At 38.8% G+C, this 17,028-nt stretch overlaps 1 protein-coding gene across 1 annotated transcript in view; it reads right to left on the bottom strand.

The window, feature by feature from the left end:
* The window catches only part of LOC132359565 (T cell receptor alpha chain MC.7.G5-like), a 259,427-nt gene extending 244,285 nt beyond the window's left edge, over positions 1-15,142 (bottom strand). Inside the window, exons 1-2 of the mRNA XM_059913826.1 lie at positions 15,094-15,142; positions 14,543-14,839 (exon numbers count right to left, since the gene is read on the bottom strand). Coding sequence (XP_059769809.1) covers positions 14,543-14,839; positions 15,094-15,142 — 346 coding nt within the window. The remainder of the gene's footprint in view (positions 1-14,542; positions 14,840-15,093) is intronic.
* Positions 15,143-17,028: the final 1,886 nt, after the last annotated feature.

Below are 17,028 nucleotides of genomic sequence, written 5' to 3'. Positions count from 1 at the left end.
CTAGGGCTTTCTCCAGTTGCGGCAAGCAGGGGCCACTCTTCATCGCGGTGCGCGGGCCTCTCACTATCGCGGCCTCTCTTGTTGCGGAGCACAGGCTCCAGACGCGCAGGCTCAGTAATTGTGGCTCACGGGCCGAGTTGCTCCGCGGCATGTGGGATCCTCCCAGACCAGGGCTCGAACCCGTGTCCCCTGCATTGGCAGGCAGATTCTCAACAACTGTGCCACCAGGGAAGCCCCTAATTTCATTCTTTTACATGTCGCTGTCCAGTTTTCCCAGCACCACTTATTGAAGAGACTGTCTTTTCTCCATTGTATATCCTTGCTTCCTTTGTCATAGATTAGTTGACCATAGGTGTGTGGGTTTATCTCTGGGCTTTCTATCCTGTTCCATTAATCTGTATTTCTGTTTTTGTGAGGAGGCTGATTTTAAATGTCTAACCTGGAGCCCATGTATCTCCTGTCTCAGGAAATGTGAACAGGAGACTATTTGTAAGTGTCCGGCCTGAAGCCCACTTTTTCCTGCCCCATGAAATGTAAATGGGAGGCCAGTTGTAAATGCCTAGTTTAGGGCCCATCTATCTCCTGCCTTAGATGTATGTGAAACCAGGAGTTTATAGCTTAGGTATTGAGAGATAATTATCTGATTTTCAGAGCCAGAATGGCCTTATATGTGCAAAAAACAAAATTATAACACAAATTAGGAGTGAGTCTGTGTCCCAGTTTTATTAAAGTTCTTAGTGAGAGAACCATTAATAAAAAGACCTGATTCCACAAGTGCTTATAGGAAAAAGATATAAATGTACAGATAGCAAAGTAAAATATTGGTAGAGTTGGTACAACAATTGGGGGTTAATTTTTCTTCTAGGCTATGAACTTGTAACACCTCTTTTATTTCTGTAGGTTAACCTCCAACACACAGGAGTGTAAACCATATGAGCCTTTTCTCATATAGATTTATGGATTGCTAGGTAAATATGCTGTGACAACAGTTATCTTCTTCAAGAGTGTCAGATAAGTGTCTACTAGAAAATGCTCTTGCATGATAGAGAAAAAGAGAACTAGCAATGGTCATTTTTTTTTTTCTAAAATTGGAACAACTTTCTCTTTCACAGTGTTGCTAATGAATGACCATGGCATTTAAAACTGCCTTTTAAAGATACACGTACAAGTGACTTGTAGGCAAATGACTTTGTATCATGCAAGAGCTCAGGCCCTATTGTTTTCTAACTCATCAGTAGTTATTCCTCCAAGCCAGAAATGTCAAACAGGTTTTAGAAAATTTACCAGGTTTACTGAAACTTAAGACTCTATCCTTCAAATTTCCTGCTTATTTTCCTCAAAGCTTGTTACGGAATGAAGACTGGCTGAGAATGAATCAGTAATATTTAGAGTAGTCTAATGTAGTGATCTTCAAACTAGGGAACAGATAGGTATTTTAAGGGAATCAATTTCTAGATCCTCGACTTCTCCATGTACCCTTTCCTAAAAATGATCTGCCTGAGAACCTGACTGTGGTTCTCGTTTCCTAGCTCTCATTTCACAACGGTCCTTCTTACTTTACATGGAATCTTTGCAGCGTGGCTCTGAGGTTTGAGAGCATTAAGGAAAGGGCTTTTTTTTTTTTTTTTTTACCGATGTCAGGAAAGCATTTAATTAAAGCACTTAGATCTGACCTCAGTCATTTTATTAAGAAATGCACTTCCAAAAACCTTTTTTGCCTTTTATGTTAAAAACCTTTAAAAATTATAATGTGTTTAAGTTGTTTTCATCAAACATGCATTACTAATAATTTTATTTACAAATCAATCCAGAAAAAAATAACAATTAGAGCAATATGATCAGGGGAAACAAAAAAGTAATTTCAATTTCATACATATTTTTGTTGCAGGCATTTTTGGTGATCAGTAAAAGACTTTTAAAGAAAAAATATATTAAATTTTGCAGGAGAAGTTGAATGGAAATATGATTGTAAGGAAAAAAGTAGTGATATGAAATCTTCAATTGTTAATGAAGAGTTTGTTCATGAATTTTAATTGGATGTTGATGGATATCAAATAACTTTGGTATTAAGATTTCATTGCATATATATACAAGCTATTATATGAGTTTTATTTGAAAATGTCAATATTTATAATACAGCAGAATTTATAACCTTTATAACTACTTAAACATTTAAAATAATTGTAAAATATTTTAGTAGTCATCTTAAAAATGTGTGAAGGTTTTACAGTTTTCCAAAGTCTGACTATCATTAATCTAATGTTCTGGTTGGCCTACAAACATGAACATGCTTTGATGACAATGTAGAATTACTGGCAATGTCTGTTTATGGTTAATCCTCCAACCATTCTTTAAGTTTATATCTTCTATAGACTGGTGGAAAATATCAGTCACTGAAATTCATGTGACTTCTCCAATGTTTCCCCTTAAACCTGAATCTGAATGAAGCAAGACAGGACAAAAGACTTTTAGATCTGACATCACTCACCTTTCTGAAATTGCAAATGTTCTATGCAAGAAATTATCAAACAGTGTAATTCTGAGTTTCTAGAGAAGGTTATCTGAATCAGCCTCCCCATTAAGCAGAAAGTGTTTCCTCCTGCCAAGAGGTTTAAACTTCTGTTGCTGTAGTCAGTGGAAAGTGCCCATTTCTGGTGTCACAGAGAGAATGAAGCTTCCAAAGAGAAGTGAGACAGAGCTGAGTTAAGAGAGAAAGGACATTAAATCTCCATGCTGCTGGTTTTGTTAGTAACCAAAGCAGGCTACCAGTGTTAGCAAAGCATATTAGTAGGAATCAAAATATCCATAGGGATTAACTAATGTCATCTCAACACCTAAAGGTTCTACTGTGACCAAGTTCTTAAGCAAAGACTAAGCTTAATATAAGCACATGTGATATTTTGATTTATAATAAGAAATATATATTTGATCTTCATTCCATTTCTGGCATGGAGCACCTAAAACTCTTGGTATTTCTTGTGGCAAGAGTCTTAAAGATGTCTTATATTATGTCAATGAGGTGACTTTTGGAAAACACCTAAGGATGGGGGTCTAGTTGACAGAGGAGCCAACTCGGTGATTAGAGGGTTGGAACTTTTAGGCCCACCCCTCTGACCTCCAGGGAGGGGACAGGGGCTGTTGAATCAACTGCCAATGGCCAATGATTTAATCAATCATATCTAAGCAAAGAAATCTCTATAATACCCTTAAGGCCAGGGTTCAGAGAGTTTCTGAGTTGGTGAACAGGTGAAGATTCTGGGAGAGTGGTGTGCTCAGGAAGGGCTTGGAAGCTCTGTGTCCCTTTCCCCATATCTTGCCCTATGCATCTCTTCCACCTGGCTGTTCCTGAATTACACACTTTTACAATAAACTGGTGATCTAGTGAGTAAACAAGCTTCCTTAGTTCTGTGGGCCACTCTAACAAATTAATACAACTCAAGGAGGGGGTCGTTGGAACCTCTGATTTAAAGCTCGTGGGTCAGAAGTACTGGTAACAACCTGTACCTGAGATTGGCATCTGAAGTGGGGGAGGGGCAGTCTTGAAGGACTGGGCCCTTAACCTGTGGAATCTGACACTATATCCAGATAGATAGTGTCAAAATTGAGTTGAATTGCAGGACACCCAGTTGGTGTCCAGAGAATTATTAGTGTCCTGAAAGCACCTCCTCCTCACCACATTGGAAATTGGGGTTCAGAACATCCATTCAGCACAGAAGCAGGATTGGATATTCTAGCCCAGACAGTAGGTAGAAAAATAATTTGGGGCAAAACTAAGGATCAGATTAGCTCATATCTGTTTATCTATCAGACTTTTATTTTATGAATATGTCTGGATGTCAAAAATTTTTTAATCTTTTCTTCTTGTTTCTTCATTAGCCTGCATCAGCTCACTCTTACCTAGTAGACTATTTGTTATAGTATGGTATTGTATATGTTGTGTTTCCTTCTAGGCAGAGATGATATTAAAAACTTTTAACCCAATGTTTAATCATCTGTTTGTTGTCTGGTATGGATATCAGGACAGACACAGGTTGTAGGGAGAGAGTGAGAGTGTTAGAACAGAATCCTGGTGGGGACTCCCAGCTATGCCAAACATTTACTCTTTAGTTGCTGGGTCATGGATAAGCTTGGGAGAGGAGCCAAGACAGCCAACATGGCAGGGGTTGAAAGAGAGCATGTAAGGGACTGTTGAGAAATGGTTAGTTGCCAACTAGCATGGTGGTATTTCCATTTTTAACAACCAATAAGGGTTTTATAGTGTATACTCAGGGAATGTCAGCTCCGTATCTAGTAGCTAACTTTGCCTAAAATTCATGTGAAGTGTCAGCAGGTGGGATAGTGCCCTAGTAGATTCATTGTTCCCAGATGTTATTAACTGAGGGCATATGATATACCTTTCCATTCATTATTCTAAATAGAATTATTTGCTTAAACAGCTTTCAAATTATGTAACCATCTTAAACAATCAGCTCTACTTTAAAAAGATGTACTTCTATGGAATGGGGTTAATCAAACTTTCTACCACCTTAACATACCTTGTGGTTATGAAACACTCCCTCAGTAACAGTGTAACTATGGTAGTTTTCAGGGTTTGAGGGTGAGGGCTGTAGTCTTTTTTTTTTTTTTTTTTAATTAATTAATTTTTATTTTTGACTGTGTTGGGTCTTCGTTTCTGTGCGAGGGCTTTCTCTAGTTGTGGCAAGTGGGGGCCACTCTTCATCGCGGTGCGCGGGCCTCTCAACATCGCGGCCTCTCTTGTTGCGGAGCACAGGCTCCAGACGCGCAGGCTCAGTAGTTGTGGCTCACGGGCCTAGTTGCTCCGCGGCATGTGGGATCTTCCCAGACCAGGGCTCGAACCCGTGTCCCCTGCATTAGCAGGCAGATTCCCAACCGCTGCGCCACCAGGGAAGCCCAGGGCTGTAGTCTTAAACTCCTAGGTGATTGCTACATGCCACTTCTACCCTATTGATCTAGAACAGTAGGAAGAAAAAGTACAAATGTAGAACTTATGACATTTAGCACTAATTTTTGTACTGTCAATGTTGATTCCCTTTTCCATTAGGACTTTCAAAAGAAAGAAAAAGAATTCTTGGCTAATTTGTCTTTCCCTGATTTTTCATGGAAACCCCTGAACTGGACAATAGTTAAGCTGCTTGGTTTCACTTGGTGTTCATGTCCTTCAGCACGGATTTTGTCATAGCCACACCTGTATTTTATTTTATTTATTTTATTTTTAATTAGTTTTTTGCATGAATCCCAAAAGAGGTCCTCCCTGCCTCTGTAAAGTAGGAAAGAAGTAGATTATCATATCCATGCATCTTTTCATTTGGTGGAGGTAGGAAGAACCCTATAATCTTTAATATTTTCTTTATTATTTCAAATTTATTACTATTATTATTAGAGTTCTCACACTATTTAAAAAAGTGAAATTCTCCCTCCCTTTTCCAGTCCTCCCATAGAAACGTACATTTAAAATTTTTTCTACTAGGTATTATTTTAGTCAGTTACAGAAATTATATACTAATAACCATTCATAGCATTGGCACTTTTTCTAGACTGACTTAAATCTTAGCAATAGTATTCTACCTATTTGATTTCTCAGAAAATTTATATCCTTGATCACAAAAATTTAAAACACTAAATAGAAACTTTAACAAGGATTTTAAAATAGAGATTGGAAATGGCTTCTTCATCATCTCTCAGAGTGTATCCTACAGCAATTGGATATATACGAAGTTGTTAGAAAATGGCAATCATTAGTTTCAGAGAACACCAGGAACTCAGAGGTGAAGATTCAGTTTTACAGTTCATGTGCTGTATAACTGATTGGAGAAATTGTAAAACATTTTATAAATTATAAAAAGTACACAAATGTAGTTATTTAAATTTTAAGTTTAATGGGATTTTTAGAATAGGAGACCAGATCCTTGAAGGCAGGATTGTCATGAAAACTTCCCTTATTCTCTGATTTGGAGAAGAGACATATGCCAGCATTTCTAACTTTTGGGCATATGAAGACTTCCTGGAATTTAGAATAATATTGCTTCTTCTTCATTCAACAAGTGATACTCCTTATTAGAAAGAGGCTTGATCAGTAACTATTTAATTGAGGATTTTTTTCTACAAAATTAAAAAAAAAAATCATAAGACATAGGTTTAGTCAATATAGAATATTTTGTTCAAAGTCCAAATTATGCCTAGAATTGTACCCTGATTAACTACCATTCTATAGAAGTTCATCTTTTTAAAACAATATTTATTGTTTGAGATGATTACATAAATTAAGAAGTTGGTTAACCAAATTATTTTATATTTTTTAAGGACGATATTGAATGGAAAAGTACCTTAAGCTCCCTCAGTTAATCACATCTGGGAACAAATGAATCAAGTACCCGATGACAATACACATGAATTATAGGCAGAGTAACTACTCCTCACACAGTTGATATATTATGAGTATGTGCTATGAGACCCATACTGGCTGTTAAATATAGAAATACTTCCACACTCATTGGCAATTCGTCACCTCTAAAAGTGCTCTCCTCCAGTATCTACCATGCATTACCCAGATTTACCCAGGATTCAGCAATTAAAGAGTTAATGCCTAGCATAGTAGGGGGTCCCCACCAACGATCTCTTCTGGAAATCTGACCCTCCCCTGTCTGTTCCGGTGGATCTATGCCCTTACCAAACAGGTGATTAAATATTGGGCTGTTTTGAATATCCTGGGATATTGAGGATATCCTGGGATACTGAGAGCCTTTTTGCCCTGCTCACAGAGCACTTGGAATCTCCCAGAACCCCTGACCCTGAGGCATCCACTCCCCACCCCTCACGCCCCCCCCCCCCCCATCACCTGCCCTCTACCCGCTCTCCCCCTTCTGGAAAGAATCAGTAACACAAGTGATGAACTCTGGAAAATCACTATTTCCAAACCATGTCCCAGGAGCCACAAGGTTGAGGTCCAAGAATTTTGTGGATAGTGTGCCCCACATCCTCTTCCTAAATTCAGCTGTGAAACCACAAGTTTGGTGTCAGCCCCACAGCAAAACTGTGCTTGTAAGATCCAGTGAGGTCTCAATTTCCTCATCTAGTTCTTTCTCTCTCCTGAGCCTCTCACCCAAATCTACCTTGATCCTGTTTTCCTGATTTTGTGTTAGTTTTGTTTCAGCAACCAATGTGCTTTTTCAGACATTCCAAGCACCAGCAACTCTGGGGCTCTGTCACTGAGCACTGTGACAGACAGGAGGGGTGACCCTCAGAACTCCCATTTTCTCTAAGTCTTTCCTCTCAAAACACAGCTGTGATAAAAATACTGAGTCTCTACATTTTATGGTGGTGTCTTTACTAGCACATTTTTTTTCAGCCTTTCTTAGATGTAATTGACATATAAATTTTTAAGATATTTAAAGTGTACATCGTGGTGGTTTATGTATAGGTAGATATTCTGAAAGGATTCACCTTATCTAGTTGATTAACAGATTCATGACCTCACATATTTATCTCTTTGTCTTGCTGAGAACATTTAAGTTCTACTTTCTTAGCACATTTCAATTACACAATGTTATCGACTGTGGTCACCATGCTTTACGTTAAATCTTCAGACTTTATTCATCTTATAGCTGAAATTTTGTACCCTTTACCGACCTCTTCCTATTTCCTCCACAACTCAGCCCTGGCAACCACTTTCCTACTCTCTGTAGGAAAACAAAAGAAAAAAGTCAAACAAAAAATGTTGACAGTTTTTTCATTTTAGATTCCACATATAAGTGATACCATGCTGTATTTGTCTTTTCTGGCTTATTTCACTTACACAATGCTCTCCAGGTCCATCCATGCTGTCGCTAATGGAAGGATTTCTTTCTTTCTCATGGCTGAATCATATTCCATTGTACATGTATTCAACTTCTCCTTTATCCAAGCAACTAAGGATGGACACTTAGGTTCTTTCCATATCTTGGCTATTGTGACTAATGCTACCATAAATATGGGAGTGCAGATATTTCCTTGATATCATTTTCATTTTGTTTGTATATATGCCCAGAAGTGGGGTTGCTGGATCAGATGGTAATCCTGTTTTTATTTTTTTGAAGAGCCTCCACGTTGTTTTCCATAGTGACTGCACCAATTTACATTCCCACCAACAGTGCATAAGGTGTTCCCTTTTCTCCACATCCTTACCAACTCTTATGTCTTGTCTTTTAGATGACAGCCATTCTAATAGGTGTGAGGTGACATTTCATTGTGGTTTTGATTTGCATTTTCCTGATGATTAGTGGTACTGAGCACACGTTCATGTGCCTGTTGGCCATTGCATGCCTTCTTCGGAAAAATGTCTATTCAGTTTCTCTGTCCATTAAAAATTTTTTTTATTGGAGTATAATTGATTTACAATGTTGTGTTAGTTTCAGATGTACAGCAAAGTGAATCAGTTACACATACATCCACTCTTTTTCAGATTCTTTTCCCATATAGGCCATTACAGAGTACTGAGTGGAGTTCTCTGTGCTATACACTAGGTCCTTATTAGTTATCTATCTTACATATAGTATTGTGTATATGTCAATCCCAATCTTCCAATTTATCCCTCCCCCTCTTACCCCCGGTAACCATAAGTTTGTTTTCCACATCTGTAACTCTATTTCTGTTTTGTAGATTACTTCATTTGTACCCTTTTCTTAGATTCCACATATAAGTGATGTCATATGATATTTGTCATTCTCTGTCTGACTTATTTCACTCAGTATGACAGTCTCTAGGTCCACCCATGTTACTGCAAATGGCATTATTCCATTTTTTTATAGCTGAGTAATATTCCATTGTATATATTTATCACATTTTCTTTATCCTTTCCTCTGTTGATGGACATTTAGGTTGCTTCCATGTCCTGGCTATTGTGAATAGTGCTGCAATGAACATTGGGGTGCATGTATCTTTTCAAATTATCGTTTTCTCCAGATATATGCCCAGGAGTGGGATTGCTGGATCATATGGTAGCTCTATTTTTAGTTTTTTAAGGAACCTCCATACTGATTTTCATAGTGGCTGTACCAGTTTACATTCCCACCAACAGTGTAGGAGGGTTCCATTTTTTCCACACCCTCTCCACCATTTATTGTTTGTAGATTTTTTGATGCTGGCCTTTCTGACCGGTGTGAGGTGATAGCTCACTGTAGTTTTGATTTGCATTTCTCTAATAATTAGTGATGTTGCACATCTTTTCATGTGCTTTTTGGCCATCTGTATGGTCACCTAATCTATGACAAAGTAGGCAAGAATATACAAAGGAGAAAGGACAGCCTCTTCAATAAGTGGTGCTGGGAATGAAATTAGAACACTGCCTAACACCATATACAAAAATAAACTCCAAATGGATTAAAGACCTAAATGTAAGGCCGGATACTATAAAACTCTTAGAGGAAAACGTAGGCAGAACATTCTTTGACATAAATCGCAGCAAGATCTTTTTTGACCCACCTCCTAGAGTAATGAAAATAAAAACAAAAATAAACTAATGGGACCTAAGGAAACCTAAAAGCTTTTGCACAGCAAAGGAAACCATAAACAAAATGAAAAGACAACCCTCAGAATGGGAGAAAATATTTGCAAATGAAGAAACCGACAAGGGATTGCTCTGCAAAATATACAAACAGCTCATGCAGCTCAGTATCAAAAAAAACAAATAACCCAATCAAACAATGGGCAGAAGATCGAAATAGACATTTCTCCTCTGTCCATTTTTAATTGGATTTTTTGTATTTGGTTGCTTCCAAGTTTTAGCAAACGCAAATAAAGCTGCTATAAACATTTGTGTACAGGTTTTTGTATGAATGTAATTTTCAACTCATTTGGGTAAATACCAAGGAGCTCTATTGCTGAATCATACAATAAAATTATGTTTAGTCTTGTTTGAAACTGCCAAACTGTTTTCCAAAGTGGCCGAACCATATTGCATTCCCACCAGCAATGAATGAGAGTTTCTGCTGCTCCACACCCTCACTAGCATTTGGTGTTGTCAGTATTTTGGATTTTACTCATTCTAGTAGGTGTGTAGTGGTATCTCACTGTTGATTTAATTTGCAGTTCCCTAATTATATCAATATATGATGCTTTCATACGTTTATTTGACATTTGTATATCTTCTTCGGTAAGATGTTTGTTCATATCTTTTGGCCATTTTTTATTTGGGCTTTTTATTTTCTTATTGTTGAGTTTGAGTTCTTTGTATATTTTGGATACCACTCTTTTACTAGATACATGTTTTGCAAATATTCTCCCCCAGTCTGTGGCTTATCTTTCATTTTCTTAATTCTTATACTTTTAAAAGTCTTTGTCTTCTTTGAAAATATCCACGGTGATTTCATGTTGTACTCTTGGGTACATAAATTGTTTCCTCTCTCTCCATGTAATTGGGAACACATTTTTGAAACATAATATTTTTTCTTTTACACTTCCAGGCACATAACCTTATCTATATTCTTTCTATCTATTTTGAGTGGGGAAGGGAGATTAGATTATTCCCAAAGGAATGAAAATAGTTCATTTCCTCATTCAGTTCTGACATTTAATTTGGATTTTTGACTTCTCAGCAAGAGAACTGTCTTGGATGACTGGTTCGCTCAAAGGTACACTTTTTTCTAAATTATTTCATCATATCCTTCACTATGTTATAAGTAAGGCCTGTTAGACCTGATAGTAGAGTTTTTATATAAGGGAAGTGTAACAGGAAGGTGTAGGTGAGATAGGAATGTCAATTTTATTGGTCTCGGGAGACTGATCGAAGAAAAAGGAAGATGGAGGCAGAGCAAGGAAATCAGATGTCAGGACCCTTGTCCTTTCCCTCTCCTGCGAAAGACAGATTAACTCATGGGGTGAAGATAGGTTAGAAACATGTAGATAAATATGAGAGCACAAGAACATTGGAGAGTGGAGCACGTCTCAAAAGTCCAGGTGGGATAACCCACACCTAACGAGTTACCTACCCATGGAGAAGACCAGGCTGGCTACTCAGCTACATAGACCAAAGGATCCAGAAGGCAGTGCATGGATTTAAGGCTTTTTTTCCCTCCTCAACTGACACTCAATTATTTCCCCTTATTACCCAGATGTCATCCTGGGGAAGGGGAGGTTAAGGTGGTGGAACTTCAAACAAAGCACCTAAAGAGATTGAGTCATCCAAGAGACTTTAAATCAGCCCTAACACGGAGTTGAACTTTAAATGGACTGAATATTTAAAAACATTGACACCCGAAAGGAACTCTTTAAACCTGAAGAAACTGAAGTATTGTTAATTGCAAGTTTCAAAGTTTAAGTTTCATAATGACTTAGTAGATGGGATGGTTAATGGGAAAGATCATTACAGAAACTTTCTTCTTTACATATCTTTCTATATGTAACTAAGTACAGTGTAAATTTGCTATCCTACTATATAAATCTCCTTTTTTCCTCCCCGTGTTATTCATTAGTCCATTTGTCCATTCACCCATCCCATTGAATTGATTTGTTGAAACTACTAAATAAAATAATACATGTTATGCACCTATCAGAATGTGGGACATGTATACACAATTTGTGTTAGCTACTACTACTACTATTATTGTTGATATAATATTGTCATAACTATTAATTTTCTGCATACCATATAGTCTGTTTCCTCTGAGTTAGTTCAGAATCCCTAGTAAATACAACTATGGAGGAGATGGCAATGTAGAAAAGTTATCAATTTTTATTTTATCATGTTTAATGAGAAAAATGCCATCAATTAACTTCACTCAAAAAAACTTTAAAAAATCATATCTGTGAATATAGCCAATATTTTACAGTAACTATAAATGGAGTACAACTTTTAAAAATTGTGAGTCACAATGTTGTAGACCTGAAACTTACATATAATGTTGTACACCAACTCTACCTCAATCAAAAAAAAAAAAGAACTAGCAATATAACACTGGTCAAATTAAAAAAAAATTATATCTGTGAATTTTAGAACATTGTAGGCACTATTGCTATTCAAATGAATAAAACTCAGCCTCTGACAAGTAAAGCTTGCATTTTAGTGGGAATAAAGTAAAACATACATTTAAGTTCCATAAAGTGTTAGGTTTGTTACAGTAGAAATATGCTTAGGGTTTCAGTTATGGGTTAAAAAGAGGAAGTGGTCAGTTGTAACTGGGCAAGAGGGTCAGGATAAGGATTCAGAGAAGAGGGGAAACTTGGGAACATCCTGAACAGCAGTGAAGTGGTTGAGCGGGGATGGGCATTCCACACAGAGGGAACAGAGTACACAAAGGCGTAGAGGCAGGAAACAATTTCACGTGCTGATGAGATGAGAGCATAGCGTGGGAGAGGATAGGAGTGTGACAACAAAGGAGGCTGAATTACTAATCCATTAATCCATTCAGCAGATAGCTCTCGACTGTTTACCCTGTCAGGCATGGAAGGTGCTGGGGTTACAGTAGTGGTCTCTGCTTTGATGGACTCACATTCTGAATAATCACAGTCTTCTTCTGTGGGAAACGGGGCTTTGTTGAAGGGGGAATGACTTTATTTTTATTGTAGGAAGGTCACTTGGTGGCCGTGTGAAGCAGTGTTTGAAGGGGGCACAAATGAGGACGGAGAGACTAGATGATAGACGGACTAGAGGTAGATGATCATTTATTAATTCAAATGAAAGGAGCTGACGCCACTAGAAGCAAGAACAGAAAGAAGTAAGCTTTGATAACTAGCTTGAATCTATTAAGTCTTGGTGACTACTTGGACCTGGGGTGTAAAAGAGAGGGTAAAACTTGAATGGCCCAGAGTTATCTGACTTGTGTGAGAGGTGATACCCTCACTGAGTTTGTTATCTCACCTGCTTTTCTAGACAAGCTAGAGCCTGGGGTGCTGAGCCTGGGCTGGGACCTGATGCTCCAGGAACTGAGGCTGGAAGGGGTATGTTTAGAGTGAGTGGTGGGACCGGATGGGATTTGGTGAACAGGGGTGGCATAACTTGCCCTTGGGCTGCAGCATGTGAAACTAAATGGGAGTGTTCCAGACGGCTCCAAGCTGTTCAAGGGGACTAAGAGGGGACCTTTAGCTATGAGGCTATGGGTCTAAGGCAGGCAGTGGAGGAGCTCTCAAGGAAGGCTGTGAAAAAGCCACAGGAAATCCAAAAGAATATCTGCATGTCACCAGCTCTGGTTCTATTCCAGCCTGGGTACCTAATCCCATGAGCTAGCACTGATAACTAAGGGATGAAACAGTATTCCTGTGAAAGCTTGTTTTTAGTTATTCTTTAGCAATGTGGCTTTGGCTCCCCTTGGTTTCTTCCAAATCCAGTAACTTCCATCACTCGTTTTAAACATACCTCCAACCTCAGCTCTGGAAACCTCTCAGTGGACTTAAATACAGCCGTGGAGTATCTGCTCCAAATTTATCACTCACTTGAAGTGGGCAGATGGAATTAAATGCTCCACGAGGGGTCTTCATAGCAAAAGCTATGTGTTGGGGAAATTATGGACATACAAAGAAATGTTGGATCATTTTTTCTATTTTATTATTTTTTTAACTTTGCGTAAGTATGATGAATCCTTTCCAGGTCCAGACATCCCCTATTTCTCAGGGGATGTAAGGTGGTGTCCCTGACGATGGCAGCTGCTTGGCCCTACCTTTAGACCTGGTTCTTCTAGATGGCTCACCTCCTCCCAGCAGCAATGATAGCATAACCAGAAGCTAAACTTCTTGTTTTTTAAAAATTAATTAATTTGCATTTGCTCATGAGTACTAGCAGCACATGAAATCCTATTTGACAGTTTGTTGTCTTTCCTCAACTTCTTAGGTCAGACCAATGGTGCATGAAGGAAATTTAAGAAATACAGGGTGAAATTAGGTTAAAGTCAGGAAGGGTGACTGATAGATCAATCAGGAAACAATGAGATAAATGTGATGTAGTTTTTCACCCCGTTTTGTAATTAGAAAGAAATAAGGTGTGAGCACACACACACACACACACACACACACACACACACACACAAGATCAGATAGCCTAGGCTGGGAGGTAGAGGGTGGAGAAAGTCTCCAAACTCAGAAATTTATTGTGTGTCTTAATCCTGAGCAAAGCTGAGGAGGGAAAAATAAAAAATAAGATTTGTGGGGAGTATAAGAACTCAATTTCGGATATGTTGACTTTGATATGATCATGGGGCATGCAGATGGAGAATATAGGTTTAGTTCGAGCTATGAGAGTGCCTGGATGGCATTGACATAGAATATCTGACCTATATAACAACAGGGTTGTGAGAAATAAATAAATACATGTGAATGTACTTTACAAAACTATAAAGCATTGTGTACCTCCATTATTTTTATTACTATTTTGAGAATCCCAGCTTATAGCATCATTTCTGTGTTTCTTATAGGCAGATAGAATAGTATTTCTTTTCTCCAGAGAAGTCAATGATTTTTCTATGTTCATCTTACCCCGACCACCTCCCCCGACCTCTGCACAGATGCTGAGGTTTGAGGTTTCTGTAAGCCTCTCTCTGCTGTTCGTCTCACTGTGGACCTCTGTAAGCGCAGAAATACATTGCAGCATCCTCCAGCTGGGAGTCTGAGATCCTGAGGCTGAAGGATTTGGCTTCTTTCTGGAAGTTCACAGAGTAGCGACTGTTGGTTGCATTCTGTTGCTTGTAAGCTTCTTGGCCAATAATGAAAATCATCTCCCCGCTGGGAGGCTGTTTGTACCACAACAAATAATAATCACTCTCACTAGTGCTATACGTACAGTCCAGGGTCACTGTGTCTGCCTCTTGCACAGACACTTCTGGTTGAGGCTGAGTGACCATCTGGGCCACACTGGATCCTGTGGGAAAGAGGAGAGAAAGGACCACACTGGGTGTCACAGGAGGGAGAGAAAGCAGGCAGACCAGCCCAAACTGGTTCCCATCCCCACCCACCTTTCTTCTGCCTGATCCAAACTTCAGGTAAAATCCATCCGCTTTCTTGCCTCCAGTAGCTGGGACCCATGAGGAGGTAAGATCCCTGTGTTATTAATCTTTCTTCCTACTTCCCAGTCCTATTGGATGTTAGTAAAAGCAAAACATGTGCCTTCCTTACCAAGATAGGTGGAGACCACGACAGCCCACAGCAAATCGGGGACTGCCATGCTGGCAGCTCTCTCCTGCAGGGTGAGAAAAGCCTCTTGTTCTTATCTGAACCTTGGGTATTAGCTGTACTGGGTGACATCACAGCTTCAGAACAGGAACTGTTATGTCAGGTGGGCAGTTGAGTAGCTGTTGTCAACTGTGGTCAACTGTGCAAGCAGTGCCCTCTTCAGGTCACAGAAATAATTACTGAGGCAATTCCTATGATTCACTCCTCTACCCAGAAAGAACTTGGTTTAAAGAAATCTGTTCTGTAAGGAATCTGTTTATACGAGTTTCAGATTTCTATTTATATTCAATGAAGAGACCCTGATATTTAAAACATACCCTATTTTTCCCTTCATTGCTGCTTTTAAAAATCCTACCTTTTATCATAACTTCTCCAAAGAAACCTTCTGTGATTGTGTTAGAACATACTGATTTTCCCTTTAATATTCTCTTATGAATATATGATGTTTACAAAATAAATTTTAAGCATAATCTTCGGGCCCTATCTAGGACTTATTATGTGCCCAATATTGCCAAGAGCATTGAAGAATGCCGTATACCTGTACAACGCAAAGTTCTGTCCTCATAGAGACCATAATATATTTGGGGGAGGAAAGATCAGGGCCTGGAAACAATAGCAAATGCTTTAAAAAGGTAAGTCACTATGAATCAATCTTTCAGATTCAGCACAGTGTGACTTTAGGAGAGAAGGAATTCAAGGATTCACTATTAGAGAAGAAACTTTGGAGGAGATAGAGCTTTAAGATGTGCTTATGGGACTAATATGATTTGACCAGACTGATACACACATAAAAGGGAAATTTGGGTGAGTGGAACAACCAGAAAAAAAATTCAAGAGTTTGAAGTGCTTATGGGTCAGTAAGGAGAATAGATGGACTGGAATAGAGGTATATTTTGAGAAGAAGTAGGAATGAGGTTTAAATAATAGAGAGTGAGCAGATTCAGGGACGGGGATAATGATAAAAGTTGAGATTTGGTAAGTAAGGACATGATCACACATCTGCAGAGACTGGAGTTTTGTAAATATGGTCTGTTTCACCATCTTTTGAAAAAATAAGGTGACAGTTTCTATTTTTCCAATTATGTAATCACTCAAGTACCCACATGCTCTTATTAGCAATCAGCCCAGTAAAGTTCACCTTGAACTTTCTTCTGTTCTTTCTCTATTAAATTTTCAAAGAATTCTCTATTAAAATTTCAAAGAAATTTTCTCTATTAAATTTTGTTCCACCCCAAAATGGAGTCTAAAGCAAGGACTCAGGTGAAGATAGTTTATTTAGGATGCGATCTTAAGAAGCAGAAACGAGGAGGTAGACAGCACAGGATGAGGGCTTGATTCTGCCAGGATCTCCGAGAAGCATACAGGATGCTTCTCAGGATTATCTGCTGGGAAGCAAGAAGCCAGTGTATTCATCTGTCTCTTTCCCCTCTGGTTGGTGCTTGCTGGCAGGGGTGGTAATTCCCCTATACTTTCAGGCTGTGCTTGCCCATGGGCTGAATGAGTTCCCAAGGAGTCAGAGAAGGCCCTGGGGTAGGAAGTAAAAATAATGCACAGTGCATGCTTAATGTTGGATGTTATCAGCTTGAGATGAGTCCGAGTGTCCAAGAATTGCCTATCACAGCTATTGATAAATTCAGCCTTAGTCATTTGGACGTGACAACAAGGCACATGAGATATTTGTTATAGGGTGCTCTTTGCACTACTCAGATGCGTGCTTGTCTTACGTTATTTTCACTGTGTCTCTGAGTCTTCAAGATTGTGGCTGGCTGCAATCCATCTAAAACACTTAATACAGGAGGTTGCACAACCTGAGCTTCAGGCTCCACTCCTTTAATTGGTACCAAGTCTATAACTGGTACTCATCTTTTCCCTCCTCCA

Source organism: Balaenoptera ricei, chromosome 2 (assembly GCF_028023285.1).
Source record: "Balaenoptera ricei isolate mBalRic1 chromosome 2, mBalRic1.hap2, whole genome shotgun sequence".
NCBI lineage: Eukaryota > Metazoa > Chordata > Mammalia > Artiodactyla > Balaenopteridae > Balaenoptera > Balaenoptera ricei.
This window is presented reverse-complemented; position numbering and strand designations above follow the sequence as displayed.